This window comes from Stenella coeruleoalba (genome assembly GCF_951394435.1).
Source record: "Stenella coeruleoalba genome assembly, chromosome: 3".
NCBI lineage: Eukaryota > Metazoa > Chordata > Mammalia > Artiodactyla > Delphinidae > Stenella > Stenella coeruleoalba.
The window spans coordinates 157,445,621-157,470,578 of NC_137148.1; the positions used below are offsets into that span (position 1 = coordinate 157,445,621).

The following is a 24,958-nucleotide window of genomic DNA, read 5'->3' on the forward strand; positions in this document are numbered from 1 at the left end:
TTCTGCACCTTCAGACTCTCCCATGCAGTGATAAACATGCTCAGTTCTTCTACCTTAAATCATACAAATGCTCTTGGCAGATTATTCGTTGGCTAAATCAACACCTTTCTCAATCCCCCCTTTTCCTTGCCTACCTCCTCTATAGAGGCTGGAAGAGCTAAGTACTTATTTTTTTCAGCCTCCTTTGCTCCTAGCCTCCATGCAACACAGCTGTGGTCAGTGAGGTTTAGGCAGAAGTCTGCTGAGGGGCTTCTGGGAAAACCTTTTCTGATAAAAGGCACAGATGTTGCTGGTGCTACACACCCCCTTTCTTCCTGCTCTGAATGCAGATATTTTACCTGAAGCTATAGGAGCCATCATGTGACATGATGAAAAAGTCATGAAACTCAAGGCATTGAATTATTTTGTCTGAACCAATGCCAACCACCTCCAGATTTGTTATGGGAGAAAAACAAATCCCTATTCGCTTGTAAGCCATTGTTATCTGGGCTTTCTATTATTTGTAGCCAAAAGCTCTTCTGATATATACACCCTCTCTCAACCACAATCTCTCTCTAGTTATCTTCCTAAATCTCTCCTTTCTCAAACTACTAAGTCCTTTCAACCTTTAAGTCACTCTTCAACCCACTAAAATTTACAGAGGTTATCAATAACCAAAACCAAAGGCCATTTTCTATTTTTATCTTACTTTAATCCTCTGTGGCATTTGAAAATATGAAATATTCCTACCCCTATGCTAAAATTATTTTTTCTATGCCACCACCTTCTCCTGATTTTTGTTTTTCATTTTTCTTTTGCCTGTTGTTTCCCCTCAGCTTCTACTGATGACGCCTTCCACTTACTGCATTCAAAGACAGTACTCCCAGAAAACTCTTTATCACTGCCCCTTCTACTTATTCTACTGCCTATCAGGAATCTTCACTTGGATACCCACAGACTCATAAAATACCCCCAGACCAAACTCATCATTGCCCCACAAAGTCAGTCAACGTTTTGTGTTAATTATGGCACCCATCCACCCAAATAAGTTCAAGTGCTCCCATTTAATTGATTACATTACCTAGATTCTGCCTTATTATTGCTTGAATTCTTCCCTTCCTCTCCCATCCCACTGCCAGTTTCTCGGTTCAGCCCTTGGAAAACAAAACAATCTTATGCAGTTTGATTTCCTAATCATATTTATCACCTATTTAGCACTTATTAAATGTGTATAAAATAAATTGCCTTAACTATTCTCATAACTATGGATCTCTAAAATCTTTCTCTATGATTGTTTTGAATATGTTGTGAGTAGCAAAGATTTTGTTAATATGTCAAATTTTCATGTCTGTTAGTGTTCAGCCTCTTCTGCTTTCCACTTTGATAGAGTACAACACAAAGATGTATTTGAATCCTGTGTACTCAAAGACTATATTTGTTATATTGTTTTCTAAGTAATTAGCTTATTTAACAATAGTTTAATGACTGTTAATTGAGAACTTAAAACAGCATGCTGTTGCATTAAGATTTGCACAATTATTCTACCATCTGGTAGCAAGCAGCCAATATTTCAGAGGAGAAAATAACAGAGAGAGGGGGAAGGACATGGAGGGATAATAGAAGTTGGTAGAGGTAGAGAATTTTGACTCAAAACATTCAGGGAAACCAGATTATGGAATAGGACCATCTAGATAACATATATAACATGGTGAAAAAGCAAGCATATTTATGTTTGTAGCATTTTAGATCTTACAGGGATCTTGGAGCCTTCTAAATCTAAAATCCCTCATTTACCAAATAAGAACACTGGGACCTGGTGAAAGTAGGTGACTTGTCCAAGTTAGTGGCAGATCAGGACTACATACCAGGTCTTTGGGCTATCCAGTTAAGCACTCTCACATTTCCTCTCCAGTGTGAAGTCTCTGATGTCCAAAGGAGAATCTGCAGTATAATACAATAGAACTTATCTTCAGCATGAAACCTCATTGCTTAGAACATTAGCTACTTAAACCTTCTGATATAAAGTTTTACTTTCTGAATCAAGATTTCTCCACTTTTATATGGTTTCTCTGCAGTGGTCTGTATTTTCTGATATGGTATATTATACTTCAACTAAAAGATTACTACAATCGTTACATTTATTAGGTTTCTACATCACATGACTGATCTGATTATCACTGAAGAGTTCATCACGGTGAAGGATCCCATGGAAGCTTCCCTCACGTATGAGTTCTCTGATGCCGTGTAAGATTTGTACTCCGACTGAAGGCTTTTCCACATTCATTACACTGATAGGGTTTCTCTCCTGTATGAGTTCTCTGATGCACTATAAGGGATGAATTCTTAATGAAGGCTTTTCCACACTGATTGCATTCATAGGGCTTCTCACCAGTATGAATTCTTTGATGCTCAATAAGGTATGCGCTCTGGCTGAAGGCCTTTCCACATTCACTGCATTCATAAGGCTTCTCTCCAGTATGAGTAACCTGATGTACAGTAAGGGATGATCGCCCAGTGAAATGTTTCCCACATATCATACACTCATAAGGTTTCTCTCCAGTATGAATTCTCCGATGCTGAGTAAGAGATGAATTCTTACTGAAAGCTTTCCCACACTGATTACATTCAAAAGGTTTTACTCCAGAATGAAGTCTCTGATGCTCTATAAGGTATGTACTTTGGCTAAAGGATTTCCCACATTTGTTACATTTGTAGGGTTTTTCTCCAGTATGATTTCGCTGATGCAGGGTAAGAGCTGAGCTCTTACTAAAGGCTTTTCCACATTCACTACACTCATAGGGTTTTTCTCCAGTATGGCTTCTCTGATGTACAGTAAGATGCATACTTTGACTGAAGGCTTTTCCACATTCATTACATTCATAGGGTTTTTCTCCTGTATGAGTTCTTTGATGCACTGTGAGATTCATACTTTGGGTAAAAGCTTTACCACATTCATTACATTTGTACGGTTTCTCTCCAGTATGAATCCTTTCGTGCTGAATAAGGGATGAATTCTTGCGGAAAGCTTTTCCACACTCTTTACATTGATATGGTTTCTCTCCAGTATGAGTTCTTTGATGAACAGTAAGATTCATGCTCTGACTGAAGGTTTTCCCACATTCGTTACATTTGTAAGGTTTCTCTCCAGTATGAATTCTTTGATGTACGGTAAGCGAGGAGCGTTCAATGAAGTGCTTCCCACATACATTACAGTTATAGGGTTTCTCCCCTGTATGAGTCCTCTGGTGCTTAAGGAGGGATGAACTCTGGCTGAAGGTTTTCCCACACTCATTACATCCATAGATTTTCTTTCCTGCAAACATTCTTTGAGTTTTAATTAATTCAGCATTTTGTTTAGTGTCTTTTCCATGTGAATTCCAACTGTGAGGACTTTTCCCCACAGGAATAGTTTGTTGTGTATCAATGATTGAACCCTGACTGAAACATCTTTCAAATTCATTACCTCCACATGTCCTTCTCACAGTGGGGGTTTCCTTATGGGTAATGTGCACTTGGCCCAGATGTCTATCCTGGTTTTTCTGTTGCCCCTCTAACCAATTATCAGGTTCCCAGGTTTCCCCTAAAGAAGAATGCCAGAGACCTTCTCTTTCCATTATTACCCCATAAGATAAATCTTCAGTAATTAGGGCTTTGTAGTTGACTCTTTGGTTTCAAGTCTTATCTCCCAGTCTGAAAAAAATAAAAATTCAAATACACATTGGTTTCTGTGCTGAAAACTGTATAAGGCAGGAAGAAGAGAATGAAACTGAGAATAACTATAGGGCACATCTGAGAGCTTTCAAAGATGTCCCTATAATTAGGAAGAGAATTGGAAGGGAGGGAAAAACAGTGAGCCGTCCATAAATAACAGGGAAACTAGAAGCAGGGTAAGCAGAGGAAAGAGTGAGCCTATGCAGGAGGGATAGATACTGAAATCACTGACCACTGGACAAGACTAAATAATGAAGATCGAACTAAGGGAAGATATACAGATGAGCTGGGATTGGGAGAGGCAGATCACAAAGCCCTGGAACATTTATCTGGTACTCCTACCAGCAGTTTCTTCCCTCCCGAAGGCTGCCTATAATTCTGATACTAAATCTTCATAAAACATCACAGTGTGACACAGTGAAAAGATTGTTTACCCTAGAGTCAGACAAACGTGGGCTTAAACACTGGCTGTTAATCACTTATCATCTTAAGTAGTTGTTTCTCTGAGTCTGAGTTTTCAGAGATATAAAATGAGGATAAAATAATCTGATAAGAATTAAGTAAATTAATGTATATAAACTATGCTTAGGGAACATACTTGTCTGGAACATAAAATACCAGAACATACTTGAAACTTAAACTCTCAAGGGAGGATGGCAAAATCTAAAAGCTCCTCTGCTCCACAAGGAGCATGTGATTTTCTCACTCTCTTTAGGTAAGAGAGTCCTAAAGGGCCCTACCCTTTCCTAAATATCCATTCCTTACAGATAAGAACTAGTGGCAGAGGCAGGTAGGGGAGAATCTGTTGAAGTGCTTGAGATGGGGCTGGAGGAAAGGCCTTGTAGCCACTCAGACTTTATTTTCTCAGATCCCATTTCTTATCCCAGACAAAACATCCTGGAGGCAGAGAGGCAGAGGACAGGGACTACAATCCAAAAATCACCTTGTTGGCTTGATCAAAATTATCAACACTGAACCAACAGACCAAAGGTCTGTGGGCAGGAGGTTTACTATGAAGCAAAAGATACACATGAACTGGACTTCCTCCTTCCAATCTGACCTGGTTACATAAAACAGAAAAAGTGGAAAGCCAAGCAGGCTCCACCTGTAAAACACACACACCACCAAGTAACTTCAGAGAGGACCTATCCAGTCAAGCATGAAATACCAACAGGCAACACATGAACTGGAGGCTGCCTCCTGCCCCACTTCACTCTATCATATCCAGCTATCCAACTGAAGTTCTTTGAGATCATTCCAAGTGCTACCCAGTAAACAACATAAAGGACATGGGACATCTATTCACATTGTTAGACAAATACAATGTCCAGACAGACAAAACTATTCAAAGATGAACGACACACAGAAAATATCAAATTTGGAAACTAGGTAGAGGTTCAAGAAAATTTTAAAATAATAAAAGCAGGAGAACAAGGGGTTGGGGGGAAAGCATTAAAAACAAATGGGAGAATAAACATTGGAAGAATAAATGCTTCCAGTCATCAGAAGATGTGAAAAAAAAAAAGATGTAAAAAAAAAAAAGTTACATACTGGGAGAAGGGATTTGCAACACATGACCCAAAAAGAGCTCTAGAACTTAGACTTGGAAAACAATATCTGTTTAACACTAAGCCCACTAGAAAAATGGACAGAAGACTTGAATAGACACTTAAGAAAAGGAAACCTGGGGACTTCCCCGGTGGCACAGTGGTTAAGAATCCGCCTGCCAACACAGGGCACATGGGTTTGAGCCCTGGTCTGGGAAGATCCCACATGCTGTGGAGCAACTAAGCCCGTGCACCACAACTACTGAGCCTGCACTCTAGAGCCTGTGAGCCACAACTACTGAGCCCACATGCCACAACTATTGAAGCCTGTTCACCTAGAGCCCGTGCTCTGAAACGAGAAGCCACCACAATGAGAAGCCCACACACCGCAACAAAGAGGAGCCCCTGCTCGCCGCAACTAGAGAAAGCCCATGCACAGCAACGAAGACCCAATGCAGCCAAAAATAAAAATAAATAAATAAATTTATTTTAAAAAAAGAAAAAGAAAAGGAAACCTGAATAGTGAGTAAACATAAGCAAAGATGCCAATCCAACAGTAACCAGGAGAAGGTTGAGTAAAGCCTCAGTGAGATACTATTACCACATCCACCTGAGAAACAAAATTCAAAAATTCAAACTGACAGCCTCAGAATTTAGAAAGATGTGCAGTAGGGGGAACTTCACATACTGCTGGTAGGAGTGTAATTTTGTTCAAGTATTTGAAAAGCAGTTTAGCACTACCTAGAATGCAGAACAGGCACACAGACTATAAGATTTAGCAAATCCACTAGTAGGTACATACACTTAGGTAAATCTATATTGTAAAGGTTCACCATGATTCATAATTTTTAAAGTAGCATTGTGTACAATAGCAAAAAACTGGAAACAACCCAAATGTCTACCAACAAGAGAAAGGATAACTAAATTGTCAAATACTTATACAAGAGAAATGAAAACAGTGAATGTTACGGATTTCACGTCTGCTTCTCCCCAAAATTCATATGTTGAAGCCTAATCCCCAGTGAGACAATATTAAGAAGCGGGAGTCTTTGGGTCATGAGGGTAAAGCCCTGATAAGATTAGTGCCCTGATAAGAAGTGGCACACATGAGGGAACTTGCTCTATCCTGTGAACCAGGAGGAGGGCCCTCACCAAAAACCCATCCATGCTAGCACCCTGATCTCAGACTCCCAGAGTCTGGAACTATGAGAAATAAATGTCTGATAAATTCAGTCACCTGGTCTATGGTATTATGTTATAGCAGCCTGAACTGCTTAAGACAGTAAACATTAATAAACTAAAGCCACACATACCAATATAAATGAATAATTTAAGTAAAGTCACAGAAAAATAAATACAGTAAGAGTCCATTTAGATAAAGTTTAAAAACAGACTATAACTAAATATATTGTTCATCTGTGGATAGCAATACTATAAAGAAAAGCAAGGGAAGGGAGTTATCACAGAAGTGAGAACAGTGGTTATGTCTTGGGTAGAGGAAGAGGATGGGAATGAGGAGGTGCATATAAAGCTACTAGGGTACTAGCAGTGTTCCGTTTCTGAATCTGAATCTGGGTTCTGGTGCCTGGGTGTTTTCTTTTGTTATTATTCATTCATTTTTATCATCATGAACTATAAAAAAAAGCAGTACAATTAAGACAACAACTTTGGAGCCGGACCACCTGGCTCCATCACTGTTAGCTGTGCGACCTTGGGCAGATTACTTAACCTGTCCTGTGCTCCAGTTTCCTCATCTGTTAAATGGTACCTATCTAGTGTTGATATGTGAACAATAATTAGTTGATATTTATAAAGGGCTTAGAAGACTAGGCAGGTTTTTGCTAAGTAGTACCCATATTTTACACATTCTTCTGTATATATGACATTTCAAAAAACAAATGAGAAGAACCACAAAATATTTTCTGTTTTGGAAAATACTGATCATTTTAAGTTGAAACATATACTGCAGAAAACTTAATAGTAAGGATTCAGTATATCTTCATGGAATTTAGAGACCTAACTTAAAAAATTACCTCTGAAGATTTGTTGCTTAAGAAAAAGAAAAAAAATAGACTGCCCTACAAATTTTTTTAAAACTGGCCTAAGTGATCTCTCCAAGAACATGGGATGGCGAAGGACAGTGGAGTCATGTCTACAAAGGATTGAGGAAAAACTGATGTGACTCAAGAATTCCACATAGCCAGTACTCTATACATGCATAGGAAAAAAACAATACATGTTCTTAAATATGAAAGATTCAGAATTTGCAATACTCCTAAAGCATTCCTGAAATGTTACTTAAATGTTTAAATGTTTGAACAAAGGATTTATCCAGGAATTCCAGAATGCTCACTATTAGGAATCTAGTAATATATTAATAGGTCATGGGAAAAAGGGCATATGATCAACCTGATGGATGCTTCAAAGTATTTGATAATATCCAACATCCAATCCTGATTCAAAAACAAAAATATTAGCATTGTACCAAGCATAAAAAGAAAACACTAGAAGAATTCACACTAAAAAACAGAATCAAGGGCTTCCCTGGTGGCGCAGTGGGTGAGAGTCCGCCTGCCGATGCAGGGGACGCGGGTTCATGCCCCGGTCCGGGAAGATCCCACATGCCACGGAGCGGCTGGGCCCGTGAGCCATGGCCACTGAGCCTGCGCGTCCGGAGCCTGTGCTCTGCAACGGGAGAGGCCACAACAGTGAGAGGCCCGCGTACTGCAAAAAATAAAAATAAAAAATTTTTAAAAATTTAAAAAAATTTAAAAAAATAAAAAACAGAATCAAGGAAAGGATGCTTACTATTACTGCAACTATTTAATATTGTTCCAAAAGCGTGACCACTCGTAGACAAATGAGAGGGGAGGAAATTTCATTTTTCCCAGATTACATAACTGTCTCTGTGGAAAACATAGAATTGTTAAGGTGGCTTTACTCATATTAGTGAAGTATTGAAGCCTGGAACTGAGCACTAAATATCAAAACCATAGCTCTTTCAGGATTGGACGACATTTCCAATCCTTACCATTTTGCTCTCATTAAATAAGGACCTGTAACATGCACAGCTTTATGCTTGGCCACAATAAGAGGTCAATGATTGTTAGAGGTTATCATTATTATTTTATGTCAAACAATATACAGCTCTCTCTTCCGTTCCTTTATTCCTAAGCAGTTCTTTCAAGTGATGGCCCATACTCCCTTATAGTCTTAGAATGCCTAGTTAACTTTAGGATTTATATTAACTTTGGTACTCATCAGGACATAAGAGTCCCCAGGACCAAGGGGTATGGGAAAGCACAGCTCTTTCAGTATTTATGGCTGGGACTGGCCACAGTAGAGGCCAAGAGCCTCCAGAGTATTTGACCAGGGGTCGGGGGCCTGGGTGAGAGACTTGGGCAGCAGGCCCTGCTCTTCCTAGAGCAAGCTGATTTCTTTCTTTTCTCCTTTTATATTTCTTCCAGCCTAACAGTTAAGTTACTCCTTCCATTCAACCAGACTATTTCAGTACTCACCTGACTGGACTTCCTACGTAACACTCTTTCTACCCTACAGTGCATTCTCCACAAAGCAGCCAGATCGATCTTCTGAACATGATAAATCATTCATTCAATAACTATTTATTGAGTGAGGCACTGTTCAAGGTGCTAGGGATACAGCAATGAACAAAAGTGCCCTGGAGGAACTTATAGTTTAGTGAGAGGAAGAAGGGTAATCAACATAATAAATAAGTAAAATACTTAGTATTTAAGTGGTATACCTTATGGAAAAAATAAAAGCAATAAAATGGAAATAGGGAATATGATGGGTAAGGGGAAAAGTTTGTAATTTTAGATACAATCTTCAGGAAAGGCCTCACTGACAAGGTGACATTGAAGACAAGACTTTAGGGGCCAAGGAGGGTGTCACAGGACTATCAAAGGGAGAGCATCCCAGGCAGAAGGAACCACCAGTGCTGAGAGCCTGTGCAAGGATGAACAAACTTTTTGGATTCACCTACATTGATTACAGCCTTTTAGATTAGTTTTCCTACTGGAAGCAAAGATATGTGCCTGTACTAACCATTAATGAGGCTCATTATGAAGGTGGCATGAAGGTACATGGGGACTCGGTAAGAGCACATAAATTCTCTCCCTTTGTGTGTGCATGTATACACACATATACATTTACTCACACAGAGAGGTAAATCAGATGATACCTGGGGAAGAGCTGAGCACAGCACTTGGTTGCCGCTTTCCCCTCTTGGTTTTGGACAGCATAATGAGACTAACTGGCAGTAACATCAAAGAAAATCTAGAACGAACAAGATCTGGAATTTGCACATCATCATGTTTTCTGAGCTCCGTTCTCTTCCTCCACTTTTCTGTGTCTTTATTTCCTTCTCTCCAACAGGTACCTCTCTGCTCTTGTAAATACATTCAAGTCTCTATCTCAGTAAAAAACAAATCGGAGGCATTCTACATCTGACTTCTTTCAGGTCCTGCCCTTTCTTCCTTTTCCTTCAAAGTTAACTTTGTTGAAAGGATAGTCTGTACTTAAAAGTCTCTCTTTTTTGGGGAGGTGGGGGGCAGGGTGGTGGTGGTGGGACTTGCCATACGGCTTGTGGGATCTTAGTTCCCTGACCAGGGATTGAACCTAGGCCCTTGGCAGTGAGAGTGCAGAGTCCTAACCACTAGACCGCCAGGGAATTCCCCATAAAAGTCCTCGTTTACTTCTTCACTCTTCTCCCCAGGCACATGTCCTGCAGCACCAGAGTGCTCCTCCCTGGGTTACAGGCCACTTCCTCTACACTAAGACCAATAGCGTTTCTCATTTCTTACTTGGCACTGTTGCACTCTTCTCTGTTTTTCTCTCTTCCCTTGGCCCAGCTCTCCATAACTCTCTCCTCTCCCTCTGACCACTTTTTCTGTCACTTTTGCTAGAGCATCTTTGGCCCCCAGTCAAATGTTATTCCTCAAGATTCCATCCTTGCTGCTTTGCCCTTCTTATTCGCTCTTCCTGATAATTAAAATATTCATTGATATGAGTGTAATAAATATAATTTTCAAAGCTATAGTTTTACCTGATTACTAAAAATTCTACTTGATGTCATCTAATATTCACTCAACAAAGATATTAAATACCTACTCTCACAGACAAAATGCTAGGCAGGGCATATAAATAAAAGTAAGCTCAATCATGACAATTCAGTGAGCCTACATACTAGTTGCTAGATAGATATTCAAAGAGACAAGAGAAATACAGTGTGAAATGTAATCATATGCAAGTGATAAATCTTTAGGATTCAGCCCAATAGAGAAGTTGGAAGGTGGGTAAAAAACTGGGAGAGGAAAATCCAGTATGAGCAATACCTTTGTTTGCCTTTGATCTTCTAGAAAACCCACCAACATGACAGTGAAAGATGAAAAAGTCATAAATAAATGCACTAAAATAATCTAGGGAGCAAAATACTGCAAAAGAAAACAAAAACAAAAACAAAAAACCCCTACCAAAAATATAATTTATATATCCTCATACAGACAAGAGAATTTAATACATGCATTTTAAAAGACTGGTATTAAAAAAGAAGGAGCACTTAGAGATGAGAAGGCTCATAGAAATAAAAAATATGATAGTAGAAATAAATTTTTTCACAGAAGGACTGAAAGACAAAGTTTAAAGAAATCTTCACATCTCACATTTTCCCTTCAAACAATGCCATGCAATTTACCACAAGGTCTTTGCACCTGCTGCTCCCTGTGCCCAGAATCTGCTCCCACATGACCATCACTTTGAGTATCTGTTCAGTAGTCACCTTAAAGAAGAGGCCTTCCCTGATCACCCCTATAAAACAGCACTCCTGTTAACTGATTACTTCCCTGATGGTGCTTTGTTTTTCTACGCAGCACCTGACTCTATGAATAGTCAGTCCCTCCCTTCTTCCTTCCTTTCTTCTCCCTTCTCCTTCCCTGCCTTCTTTCTTGATTAATTTATTGTTTCCCCGACTAGACTATAAACTCCACGTGGAAACTCTGCCTGTTTTGCTCATTGCTCTACACCCAATGTTAGGAACAGGGCCCAGTGCTCAAAAAACATTTGTTTGTTATTTATGTAAGAATACAAATAGCAATAGTAATTGAATCCACAGAAATCTGTAATAAAGTTAATTAAAGCTACCTTAAGCAATCATTCTATACCTAAAAATTAGCATGAAAAGCATAAGATAATATCCAAAGTTGTACAATATGTAGCAAGAGCCAGAAAAATGTATATATCCTTTGACACAGTGACTCTTCCAGAATCCTGTTCTTTAGAAAGCTTAATGGAAACAAGCAGCGATGGTCACAAGATGATTTTTTTCCTATCAATGTTTTTTTACTGATTTCTTTTATTGCTCTGTACTTAGATAGCCATACACTATCCAGACATCAAAAAATATCTGCCTAACTCTTTAAACAGTGTATGAAAAGAAGTGATCAACACTTTCACATGAGTAGAAAAGATAAAGGTATAAAATGCATTTTTTCAGAGAAAAGTCATGATAACATCTAATAAAGAAATTTCAGTTGTGAGGGGGATTAGTAGGCAGATAACAAAGGTTACGAAGCATTAAATGCTTAGAGGAGAATGGGATTAAATAAGTAGTAGATTCAGATTAAAAATTTAGGAATGAGAAAGGAAATACATAAAATGTAAGGTTACTAGTAAAAAGAACAGGGCTAAACTCACTCGTCATTTGTTTTTAAATGAAGACTGTATAAAACACCTATATAATTCACAGGAAGAGAAATGTTAGCCTCCTTTTAAAAAGCTGACAAATGTTTAAATGAATAATGGAAAGGAAGCTATGGATATAGGTAATGGCCGAGAAGATTCACGAAAGAAAATAAAGAGAATAAAGTAGAGCGGGATAGAAAGACAGGGATTGAAAGTACAGATGAGGGAAATCCCTGGTGGCCCAGTGGTTAGGACTCCACGCTCTCACCGCCAAGGGCCCGGGTTGGATACCTGGTCAGGGAACTAAGATCCCATAAGCTGCGCAGCATGGCCAAAAAAAAAAAAAAGAAAAAAAGAAAAAGAACAGAAAGCACAGATGACAGAAGAGGGAATAATAACTACTGATATTTACTGAACGTTCAGTATGTTCCAGGCAATTTAAAAGAGTCACAAATGTAGTAACTCATTTAATCCTCATAAGATATTACCTCCCACTGAGGTAAGGACACATGCAAGACCTCAGCAGGATGAGTGACATCGACAATGCAGAGGCATTTGAGAAACACACAGCAAATGGTACAGGTCTCAAGAGACCCAGGGACCTCTGTAGTGGTTTCTCCCCAAGGTGACACTCATGGAACAAGTTCTGGCAGCCAGATCCTTACCTGGGGAAATGCACCCTGGATGTTCTTTTGTCATCAGGCTCAGTTCTCAATCCAGCTGACATATCACATTTGGTTTGGAAAGCTGATGCCCTGCTCGGGAGGAAAAACACTAAATTTGATTTCTGAACTGAGTATAAAAACCACTCCCAGCATATGTCTTATCCCTTCATCTTCAGGGCTTCTGCAACAAAGGAAGGTGTGGCTTCTGAGATTTCCCAGTTTTCCATTCTCTATAGAGAAGGCCTTTCACCTTGAAAGACAGGACACTAAGGAACTACCCTAAAACAATGTCCTGTAGTATCAGGATTTCAAGTCCAAATTCACAAATTTCAGAGGCTGTACAAGATGTCAATAGTGGGAAAGATGGCAATAGGTAGGTTTTGAGTTACAAGGAGAAGTCCTTACCCAGCGAAACCAGGTTACTGTATCACTTTCCCATACAAGTTCCTCTGAGCAGAATTTAGATTGGACCCACTCCTCCCAGGTAAGATCTACAGACACATTCTTGAATGTCACTGATTCCTGAAACTATAAATTTCTACTGAACAAAGGATTATGCCAATAACACCCTCTATGGAAATTAAAAAACAAAAAACAAAAAAACAAGCAGCATTAGAAGGGACAGAAGAGATCTGTGAGAGAAAAATATTATCCTCCAAAAGAAACTAAACACCTGCAACAAAAACCGACATTATCATGAAATAATCAGAGACAAATATACAAAGTGCTCTGACATTTAAGGACAGGAAGAGGAGGTATAAGGAGTCATAGGGAAGGATAGTGAAGGCTGCTCTAGATTAGCACTGGAGAAGATTAGGTGGTGTTCTGATTGTATCCTATTCACTCCATTGATGAAGGAGGGATTCCCCACCCTAAATAGCACACGGTGACCGAATATATGACACCCAGCACTGGACAGATGAGCCTGACAGGAGTTCATTAGTCACAAGTTGGCCTCACAACCCCATGCCATGCAAGACCACTTGGGGCCTGTACTCAGGAACAGTGAACCACAGGGGCTGTGGGAGGCAGACTTGGTACTGACAGGAGGCTGAGGTGACCCTTGGTTCCCACGGGAAGATGTGACTGGCTTGTTTGAACACTTTCGTGGGCTGCTAGGGAGGTGAAAACCATTACATTGAGGATTAGGAGGGGTGTACCTGGCCAGGCTGACAGGGGAGCTAGTTGGGTGTGGAGCCTTTCCCAGTGGGTGGGGGCCTATCCAGATAGAGCAGGGGAACTCACAACGAGGTCTTTGGAGCTCCCTAAGGCTCAGAGTTGTAGAAGCAGCACATGGAATTTTAGGCTTTACAATCACTGGGTGGGAATTCCAGTTAATGCGGGGAAAGCATGTGCAAACAGGATAAATCTAGACTGTGGTTGGTCTATGAGACAACCAACAAAACACCCAGCTGGACTTGAAAATGGCATTTCAAATTTATAAGCCCATTTGAGCTTTGTTTTCTAGCCCTTAGACTAGGAAATAAAACTGTAAGCATTCACTATCTGATGAGTATGATGGTTAATTTCATGTGTCAACTTGACTGGGCTAAGGTATGCCCGGAGAGTTGGTAAAGCATTCTTTCTGGGTATTTCTGTGAGAGTTCTCCCATTTGAATCAGTAGACTGAGCAAAGAGGTGAGAGGGCATCATCCAATCTGCTGAGGGCCCAAATAGAACAAAAAGGCTGAGGAAAGGTGGATTTGCTCTCTCTGCTTGAGTTGAGATAGCCATTTTCTCCTGCCCTTAGACATAAATGCTCCTACCTCTTGAGCCTTCAGACTCAGACCAGGACTTAACACCATTGGTCCCTGGATCTCAGGCCTCCGCGTTTGGAGTGGGACTGCAGCACTGGCTTTCCTGAGCCCTACGAGTGTAGATGGCAGATCACGGGGACTCTTTGTCCTGCATAATTGTGTGAGCCAATTCCTCATAATCTCTTTCTGTATATCTACATATATCCTATTGGTTCTGTTTCTCTGGAGAACCCTAACTAATACAAGGAGGGAACACTAACTGAGTGGCAGTTACCATACATGATAACTCACATTATACTCAGTTCTGTACTAATAGGAGGTTCGTATGCCTCAGCTCATTTAATCCAAAGGACAACCTGCTAAAGTGACAGAATTAAAGTCATCATTTTACAGATGAGGAATCTGAGGAACAAAAAGGTTAAATAACCTCTCCAAGATCATAGAGCTTGAACCCAAGGCCATTCAACTCCTCATGTTGTGAGGAGGATATTTTATATCCTACTGGCTATGAACTCCAGAAGAAAGTGTCAACACTGAGGCACAGAATTTATCATATATCTTTCTACCTCATTATTTTCTCCTAATACTTTTAAATCAGTATATCAAAATAACAAAAATATGTTAAAAATCACTGACAAATAGTGTCAAGAAAAGTAAAAGTAGCTACTAGCAGGATATAAATACATGGCAGAATTTTCATTTTATGAAAGGAAGAAAAGGAAACAAGAAAAATCATCAGTTCAAAAATTTAAAGCAAGGAGAAGAAAGGAAACAAGAAAGCATAATAAGGACAAATCATTAAATAACCAGAAAAAGACTTGATACATGCATAACAACAAATGTAAATGGGTTGACTTTGTCTATTAATAGACAAAAACTGTAAAATTGGTTTAAAACACAATTATATGGCACATACAAGAGATACACCTAAAACACAAACCAAAAAATTGTTAAAAAGGGGTGGTGATAGAGACGAGATATAGCAGACAAAAGCAAACAAACAAAAAGGCATGGAGGAGACCATATCAATATCAAATAAGGTAGAATATATGTGGAAACAAAACATAAGCCCCTTCTTTCTGAAAAACAACAGAGCAGAAATATGACACTCTTTCCAAAAATTACTCTACTTTCAATAAATTAATTACAAGGCAATCGCCTTTTTAGCTGAACATATTGGGCAAAATTAAAAGCCCAAACTCAGACTCCTATGGGCTATATGCTGGTCTTCCCCACTTCCCTAGATTCTTCTATTCCCTAGATTCCCTTAAGTGCAGAACCTACCCACCCCCAACCTCCAGCCCTCGTGCTGCAGAGGCTTGTCCCTACTATGTAACGTACTATGGAGCCCTGGGTAGATTAGTACAGAAAGGCATTTTAAAAGGCTGAAGTGAAACTTAACTGTATCGTTCATAAAATGTATTTGTTGTTAATCCCTTAAAATGTTTTCTGCCTTTCTCCTTTCCACTTATTATGCGTTTTTTCTCCCCAGCACTACATTAAGCATGGGGTAACTCAGGGTGTTTGAAATAAGCAGCTTCATGGGTTTATCTCCTTTATGCAGAGGTTTTCTTAAACCTGAAACACAGGCTTTTTTGATATTGTTATTCTTTAAAAAGATGAATTATCAAATGGAATAAATAGGGATATTTTAATAATGAAAGTATACTTTATAAAGAAGATACAATAGTGATGAAGTTTTAGGCACCACAACAGCAAAGTGTCTTCAAATATAATTCTTAGTAACCCAATTTCTTCTTTTTTTTTTAACAAAGCCACAATCATGGATAAATCCCAATCACAGTGCAACAAAAATGAAACACCTCAGAATATACTTACTAGGAATAAGCAAGAGCCTCATGATCAAAGTTAACAAAATCCATAATGAAAGATCCAAATAAAATGAAGGGTAATTTTTTTACTCAGTAGGAAGAATAAACATTGTAAATATGGTAATCTTCCTCAAACTGATACAGATTTAATGAATCCAAATCCAAATTGCATATTTTTTCTTTTTAACTGTTTCTGTTAGAACTTGATTATAGTTAACAAAATTTGACCCTAAGGATAAATGTATAAGAACAGTACAGTAACCAAAATTTTGACAAGAAAAACAAGGGGGGGGTGGATTTTCTTTATAAAATAACAAAATAAATTCTAAAACAAATAGTGTGTTACTATAGTAGAAATAGAGCAATAGAACAGAATCCAGAAAAATAAACTCATGCACGTATGTATGTGTGTGAATATATTATATGTGCACATCTTATATACATATATAAATTTAGTATATTTTAAAGGTAGCATTTCAAATCAATGGATAATAAGCAGATTATTCAATATATTATTTCAACAGATTTACAACAGTTTGAATGCCATCTCCTCAAAGGTGCCCCGTCACACTCAGCCAGGCCACCCTGCTGCGTGGCCATCACAGCACGTAACCTCGTCCTCAGCAGTATTTCTTCTTCACTGCTGCCTCCTCTTTCTAGAAGAGAAGATCCAGGAGGAAGGGGTGTTACCTGTTTCATTCACTGCTACCTTCCTAGAACCCAGAACGCTGCTTCGCACATGGTAGGGAGGTGCTAAAAATCTGTTAAATGAAAGGATGGATGAAATGCCTCACCACACCATGTTAAATGAAGTTAGAATACAACCTCTAATATGTAGAATACATACAACCTCTAATACAACCTCTATATACAACCTCTATATGTAGAATACAACATATATACAATAAATTCCAGATAGCTCAAGAATCTAAATTTAAAATGATAAAACTAATAAAAAATGTAGAAAAGTATTTCTATAACCTTAGGGTACAGAAAGCAACGATCCCAAAGCCAAACAAGGGAAAAGGAAAGTGAACTGCACAGGACTTCAAAACTTATTTGTAGAAGATTATAAAAAATTTTAGAAGAAAAATGACAGAGAACAAGAATGACAATTTATGGGAAAGGACTAATATCCACATTATATAAAAGGCTTCTTTTATATATAAACAACTCACTATAAAAAGGGGCAAAGGATATAAAAAGCTATCTTAAAGGCTAGAAGAATGTACATCCATAGTTATTTTTGAGGACTTGAGACCTAGAAATATACCTTATGGCCTTAATTTCTTTTTAGAACTATACGCCTAATATTTATATTCAGAAAAGGAAGATAAAATTTAAAGGCAAACACAAGTCATACTCGGGCAATTCACAGGCACATCACTGGCCAATGTAGGAAAGATGAAAATATTAGTAAAGATGACAAAAGGAATACAGCTCTAATGCTGCACTGATACCTCCTAAATCAATCACTATACTCTTCAAAAGTGTCAAAAGTCGTCAAAGACAAAGACTGAGAACTGCTCCAGGTTAAGGGAGACTAAGGAGACAGGACAGCTAAATGCCAGATGTGATCTGGATTAGTTCCTGAACCAGATAAAGGACATTTGTGGCAAATTAAGAGTAAGGTCTGTAGATTAGTTAACAGTAGTGTATCAGAGTAAGTTTCCTCATTTTGATAATTATATTTTGGCTATGTAAAACAGGGTCCTTTGCTCAGCAAATGCCTTTTGGCTAAACTATTAAATATTTGTCAAGTTAATAATAGCCAATATATTCTCCACTGCATTCCCTGGGTGGGGCTCAGCACAGTCCTTACACTATATATATTTTTACTGCAGGCCTCAATCTATCACCATTCCCATCCTCTGACACTATGACAGCCGTTTTGCTGATGGGTCATGCCCCTCTCCCAGGAATGACCTTGCTTTGCTTATGCCTGAGTGAAAAATAAACATGTACCTTTTTCTACAAAAAAAAAAACCAGGGTCCTTATTTTTAGGAAACACATACTGAAGTATTCAGAAATCAAACCAGTGGTTGCCTGGGATGGGGATCGTGGACAGGAAGGGTATGGATACTTTCTGGGGTGATAAAAATGTTCTATAGCTTGACTGGGGTGGTGATGATGTTGGTGCATAAATTTGTCAAAACTCAATGAATTATATGCTTTAAGTGGGTTATTTTATGTAAATTATACCTGAAAAATAAAGCTGATTTAAAAATTTAGTTAGTGCTATTTTAACTAAATAAAATAAAATCAAGGCTATTGACAACCATACCACAACCTACATCAACCAAAATCTTCTGAGTGCTCCCCCCTTAAAGCTTCCCCTCTTCCAGAAACTCCCTCTCTCTGATACCTATTTTTGTGAGTTATGTTGCCTTTTAAAACTGAGCTTGATAACACTGAGAAGAGAAAGTAGTACAAATAGAAATCACAACAGCTGGACTTCCCTGGTGGTACAATGGTTAAGAATCCACCTGCCAATGCAGGCGACACAGGTTCAAGCCCTGGTCTGGGAAGATTCCACATGTCACGGAGCAACTAAGCCCGTGTGCCACAACTACTGAGCCTGTGCGCCTAAAGCCTGTGCTCCTCAACAAGAGAAGCCACTGTAATGAGAAGCCCACACACCACAACGAAGAGTAGTCCCCGCTCACAACTAGAGAAAAGCCCGCATGCAGCAACAAAGACCCAATGCAGCCAAAAATAAATAAATAAATAAATTTTTTAAAAAATCACAACAGTTAGTGCTTGTCTTCATGAAGCCTTTAAACTGGTTCCTCTTGTAAATAACCAAGTGACATATTTAAGAGAATCCTAACATATGATCTTATGAATAAAGAAAAACCACAAGTCCTTTGGGATGGCAGACAAAGTTAAGTAAACCTAACCCTAAAAACAAAAACAAAAACAACCCAAGAACTTAAGGTTTCCTGGGTAAAGTGCCCCGATGTCTTATTTCCTTTTCCAGAGAAGGAACAACTCCAGGTTCTAGCAAAAACTAGCAGGTTCCATTTTCAAGCAATCTCACAGGGCAAAAAAAGCCTAGGCTCCTTACTCCTCTAGCTGACAGACACTGCTTCTTCTTTTTTTTTTTTTTTTTTTTGGTTATGCGGGGTCTTTGCTGCAGCATGCGGGCTTTCTCTAGTTGCGGGTTTCTCATCACAGTGGCTTCTCTTGTTGCGGAGCACGGGCTCTAGGCACGTGGGCTTCAGTAGTTGCAGCAGGCAGGCTCAGAAATTGTGGTGCTCGGGTTCGGTAGTTGTGGCTCACGGGCTCTAGAGGGTAGGCTCAATAGTTGTGGTGCACAGGCTTAGTTGCTCCACAGCATGTGGGATCTTCCTGGACAAGGGATTGAACCCGTGTCCCCCGCATTGGCAGGCAGATTCTTAACCACTGCGCCATCAGGGAGGTCCAACACTTCTTCTTAGAAAAGCTCTTATCATGCCAACTCCCTTATTTAAATTCCTCTGACTCCTCCTCTACTCCCATGCCTACCACCCCACCAAACACACAAACTCCTCCTTCCTGGTACTTGACCCCAAACTGTATCTGATTCCCTCTCCCTTCCAGTCCCTTCTACCTTCGCTCCACCTCTAAAACTTGTCACCTACAAATTGGCACTTGCCATCTACCCCTACAAGGATCAAATTACGAGCCACTACAGCTGCTGACTTTCAACATCCCCTGAAAGGAGTTCAGGGTGGAGATCAGCACTCTGCTCTGGGAAAAACTGTTAGTACAGGTCTTCAGATAGTTAGATATTTTCAAGAGACAATTTTATGAGCCCAATTCTTATATCTCCTCACATCTAGAAAAGCACTAAAATCCTTTATGGTGACGTCTGCTCCTCGTGACTAGCAGTAACCTTCACGAGACTAGCAGAAACCTTCTACAAAAAAAAAATATGTGCTTGATTGCATGCACCTCCCCCACCTCACCAAAATCACATATATACTGACCTTCCCCCCTGCTTCTTTGGAGCAGTTTCTCAGAGCTATCTGAAATGCTGTCTCCCAGGCTATAGTCCTCAATTTGCCCCAAATAAAACTTAACTCACAACCCTCATGTTGTGCATTTTTTTTTCAGTCGACAAACTCTAAAACACCAAGTTAGTGGCTGGAATAACGCTAAGAATGCCTACCGCTGAGCTAGTACCTTCAACATATCAGGAACCAAAGCTGGGCTCTTTTTACTTACATTACTTATTTCATTTAATAATACCTACTTCATAAGTTTGTTGAAAGTTCAAATGAAATAAGTCCGGTGAAATTCTTATCAATGTCAAGTATGTGGCAAACACTCAGTTAATGCTGTTATTTCTATCATCACATGAGGAACAGATGCTTCAAGGGAAGTCAAGTCACTCGCCCAAGACAGTGCAGCTATTAAATGGTAGTCGGAATTTAAACTTGGGACACTCTGACTCCATTACAGCAAATCCTCTCCAGGTATCCCTACCCAACCCTACTTCTGGTCACCACACTGATCTCCTCTCTTTCCAGGTCTTGGAACACTGACAATGTGGGTACTTAACCATACTTGTTCTTATTATCATACACATGTACAATCATCATGACTGTTCCTTGTAGAGATGTGACCTCTTTTATGTTCCCTGAAAGTCCATAGCCCTATAAGCACCAGGACCATCTCTCACATGATTTTTGTTCCTTTTCTGACACTTGGACAATACCAACAGCTCAGCAGGCCAAGGCATCCTGCTGAATAAGGAACTGGAAGCTGAGAACCTAGCTGAGTGATGCTGAGGGGGAATTTTGTGGAAAACATCCAACATTCAGAGATCTCAATGGCCCTGTTTTCTGTGGTGAGGCCCACCTACAGTACAGGAACAAGGAGTAAGGGAGAGGTTTAAGAGAGAAAAATGAGCTCACCTGAACTCCCAATAGTAGAGGCCCAGCAGCCATTGCCTTCTCCTTCCTTCCTGTGGTGTCCTTCCCAGGGGGTGGGCAGGATCAGAGGAGGCAGAGCTGAGGGAAGGAAAAGATGTGAGAAACAAGACTCCAGCAACAACAAAAAATATTGAGAAATGGAATACTGCCTGCCATATCAGTAAACAAAGGATGTCACAGTCATCAGTGATTGCAGCCACCACCAGTGAGCTGGTGAGCCCTGAGGGAACTTAGAAAGGAAGAGAATACCTGTCATCTAGCAGCCATCAGACTGCAGCCACTCCCCACAGTGAGCCCTGAGGAAACTCAGGATGTGAAAACACAGGATACTGGCCCCAGATAGCTGAGGTACGTATCAAAGGAATGATTTCAGTGAACCCAGACTCTTACATCTTCCCATACACAGAAAAGTGCTAAATTCCTCAACTTGAGGTATCTGATTTTCTTTAATTAACCATAATCTTCTGACATTCAGACTACCTGCCCTTTGTTGCAAAACTCCTATATATCCTGCCCCCCCCCAGCCCCCACCCACCCCTCGCCTCCTTGGGGCAGTTCTCTCAGGGTTACTTGAGATGCTGCCTCCTGGGCTTGAAGTCCTAAAAATTCCTGCCGAATAAAACATAACTCTCAACTTTTAGGTTGTGAATATCTTTTCTTATCGACAATATAATACCTACAGATAAGCCAAATAAGAAGTGTATAGTATTAATGTAGAGAAAACTATACTTTTTATTTATTAAGCTTATTTAGATATATAAAGTAAGCTGAACAGAGAAAGACATACCATACTCCTGGATAGGATGTCACAGTATCCTAAGTTGTCACTTCTTTGAAATTAATTTATAAACTTAACATATTCCCAACCAAGTTACAGCTAAATAATAATCTTGTAAAGTTAATTATGGAAAAAATGATTTTTTAAAAAAAGTTAATTGTGTTGTATAACAATGGATGTGAGAACTTGCCCTCCAGATATTATAAAGCTATGATAATTAGAACATAGTGTTACTGTATAGTGTCACTCATTCACCAGATATCTTATTGACCACCTACTGTGTACCAGGCACCATTCTTAGGGCAAGGGATGAATACAGCTGTAAACAAAATAGATAAACTCTCTACCCTCGTGGATGTTATAGTCTACCAGGGAAAAGGATGAATAGAACAAATTAAAATCCTACCAACACAATCAGTTCAGAAAAAAAATTTATATATAAGAATTCAGGATATGAAAAAAGTGACATTTCACATCAATGAAGAAAGGATGAATGATTCAGTAACTTGGAACAAGGACTTACCATTTGGAAAAGAATAAAAATTTACGTATAAAGTGAAACTAAAGTACTACAAGAAAATGAAGATGAACATTTTGTGACATATGGAATAGAAGACCCTCTAACAATGATGTCAAAGACCCAAACATGAAGGGAAGGTTTGCACATCTGAACATATGAAAATGTAACATTTCTGCATAGAAATTGGAAATATACTTGTGTATCAGACACAATTTAAAAACACAATGCAAACTGCATAAAAATATTCACTAGTTTTCAATAAGCAAATCTAAACAACCCTATTGTTTGCACCTCTCAGAAAGTTAGAGAATAGTAACACTCAGACTTGCTGTGGGTCAATCAGGCACCCTTACCTTGCAATGTTTATAAACTACTACTTTTCTAGAGAATAGGACAGGAGGTATCAAAAGCCTTACAGTATGATCTAGAAATTTCACTTGAAGAGATTTATAGAATGAGACAAGAATGCAAAGATATATGTAGCCAGATGGCCTATATTGTTTATAATACTAAACAAACAAAAAACCCCACAACAGCCCTGAGAAAGAAAACAAAGGCCTAAAGAGAGGATTAAATATGGCACAGACATACTTTTCCTCATGTTCATTAACAAGCAGACTTAGCTGTTCTTAAAAATTGGTATAAGTAGATAGTTTCAAAACTTACAAAAGTTTATTCTGCATCTTAAGTGGTACTACACAGATAAAAATATTTATTAAAAAATCACGGAGCTTAAGACTTGTGCACTCATTTTTGAAGTAAATGGAGAAAAGAATACTAATATCCATATATTTGCTTAAAAACAAAGCGTTTCTGTGTTTATACGTATATACATGCCGACATGCAGATTCTGACAGTTTTCAAATGATTTTTTCCTTTTTGCTCCTCTGAATCTTCTAGTTGTCCTACAATGAACTTTTTTTTTTTTTGGTAAGAGAAAAACTGCTTTAAATAAATAAAGGAAGAAAAGAAAGAAAAGGATTCCCTGAAGCAGAAATCTGCACAGGGTTGGCCTCCCCATTCTTACAGAGAGATGAGTTAAGGGGAGCCCACGCCATCACCCTTAGGAATCGGAAATCACTGAGGGCGGTCCCCGAGATGCGGTTTACACAAAGGGCAGGTGCTGGAGCCCGGACACCCGCACCCTGGTCCAGCATCCCCCGAGACTTTCGAGGTTGGTCCGGGGGACAGCCCGCGACGGGGAGGAACCCAAGGTCCGAGAGACTTCCAGAGCCTTCGGTCCCTCACTTGCCCCTGGGACCCGGGGCCGCCGCGTCGGGTCCCCTGCCCTCGCCACTCGGGGGACAGGTGGTGGAAGGACCGCGTCCGGTGCCTCAGCTCTCGGTGTTCCCAACCCGGCTGGGCCCCCGGGGCGAGAGGAGGAACATCTGGAACTAGAAGCCCGGCGCTACGCAGGGTCCGAGAGGTCGCGGCCCATCTGCAGCCCGCCCCGCCCCGCCCCTAAGGGGCCTGCCCGGCTGTACTGGACTCCTCCTGCCAGGCCCTCCGGCGCCCTCCAGACCCGGCGCCTCCCGCCGTGGCCCCGCACTCACCCTCTCCCAGCAGGAGCCAGAGCAACCAGCGGACCAATGCCGCCCCTCCCAGCATCTCCACCCCGGGGAGCTGGACTACATTTCCCACAAAGCTGCGGAGGCGCGGCGCGGGGTGTCAGGAGTGCGCAGGCGCGGGCCTCGGGTGGTGGGGGGAGGGGCGGTTCCAGCGGGACGGAAGGTGGTGGCTTCCCGAATGGCTACCTCATCTTGGTGGGGTTGTGGCTTGCCAAGTCAGGAGTTGACTGCGCGGTAACCTTACCCCGGCAACCCTAAAGAAGCCTCTCATTAGAACCTGTGGGTTCGTAACCCATGGGTAGGGAAGAAGGGGCAGACAGCCTTGGCTAAGCCTCACTTTCCTCCTCTGAAATAAAGGGAGCCTAGAGGAGTCCCTTGCAAAGTTGTCAGAAGACTGAGTAGATGTGGTAGTTAACATACCAGATGCAGAGTGAGCACTCCATGAATGGTGGCTACTGTACCTCCTTTCCTAGCTCAGTGTCAGGTGCTGTCGTATTTGCTTCAGAATTATCACTGTATAGAATGCAGACAAGGGCTTCGCTGGTGGAGCAGTGGTTAAGAATCCACCTGCCAATGCAGGGCACACAGGTTCGAGCCCTGGTCCGGGAAGATCCCACATGCGGCAGAGCAACTAAGCCCGTGAGCCATAACTACTGAGCCTGTGTGCTGCAACTACTGAAGCCCATGCGTCTAGAGCCTGTGCTCTGCAGCAAGAGAAGCCACTGCAATGAGAAGCCTGAGCACCACAACAAAGAGTAGCCCCCTGATCACCGCAAACTAGAGAAAGCCTGCGCGCAGCAAAGAAGGCCCAATGAAGCCAAAAATAAATTAATTTTTTTAAAAAAAGGAATGCAGACAAAATCTCTAATTAAATGTGTGTCCAGAGCTGTCAGTTACAGCTGGGTCTGCCGCTGGAATTTGGAGAAGTACATGACATTTGGGGCAGATCTATATGGTAGCTTAGATTGTAATATTTGTTTTT

The 24,958-nt window shown here is 40.3% G+C and overlaps 1 protein-coding gene across 4 annotated transcripts in view; it reads right to left on the reverse strand.

Annotated features, from left to right (window-relative positions):
- Positions 1-806: 806 nt before the first annotated feature.
- The window catches only part of ZFP2 (ZFP2 zinc finger protein), a 36,054-nt gene continuing 11,902 nt past the window's right edge, over positions 807-24,958 (reverse strand). The window contains exons 2-5 of one of the 4 annotated variants that reach the window (XM_079916098.1): positions 21,093-21,188; positions 12,602-12,691; positions 2,369-3,669; positions 807-1,920 (exon numbers count right to left, since the gene is read on the reverse strand). In XM_079916098.1, the coding sequence (XP_079772224.1) occupies positions 1,865-1,920; positions 2,369-3,593 (1,281 nt within the window). In that variant the 5' untranslated portion in view covers positions 3,594-3,669; positions 12,602-12,691; positions 21,093-21,188 and the 3' untranslated portion in view covers positions 807-1,864. Of the gene's footprint in view, positions 3,670-12,601; positions 12,692-16,720; positions 16,952-21,092; positions 21,189-24,958 lie in introns of all 4 variants that reach the window. The other 3 variants (XM_079916097.1, XM_079916096.1, XM_079916095.1) reach the window with 3 other exon arrangements.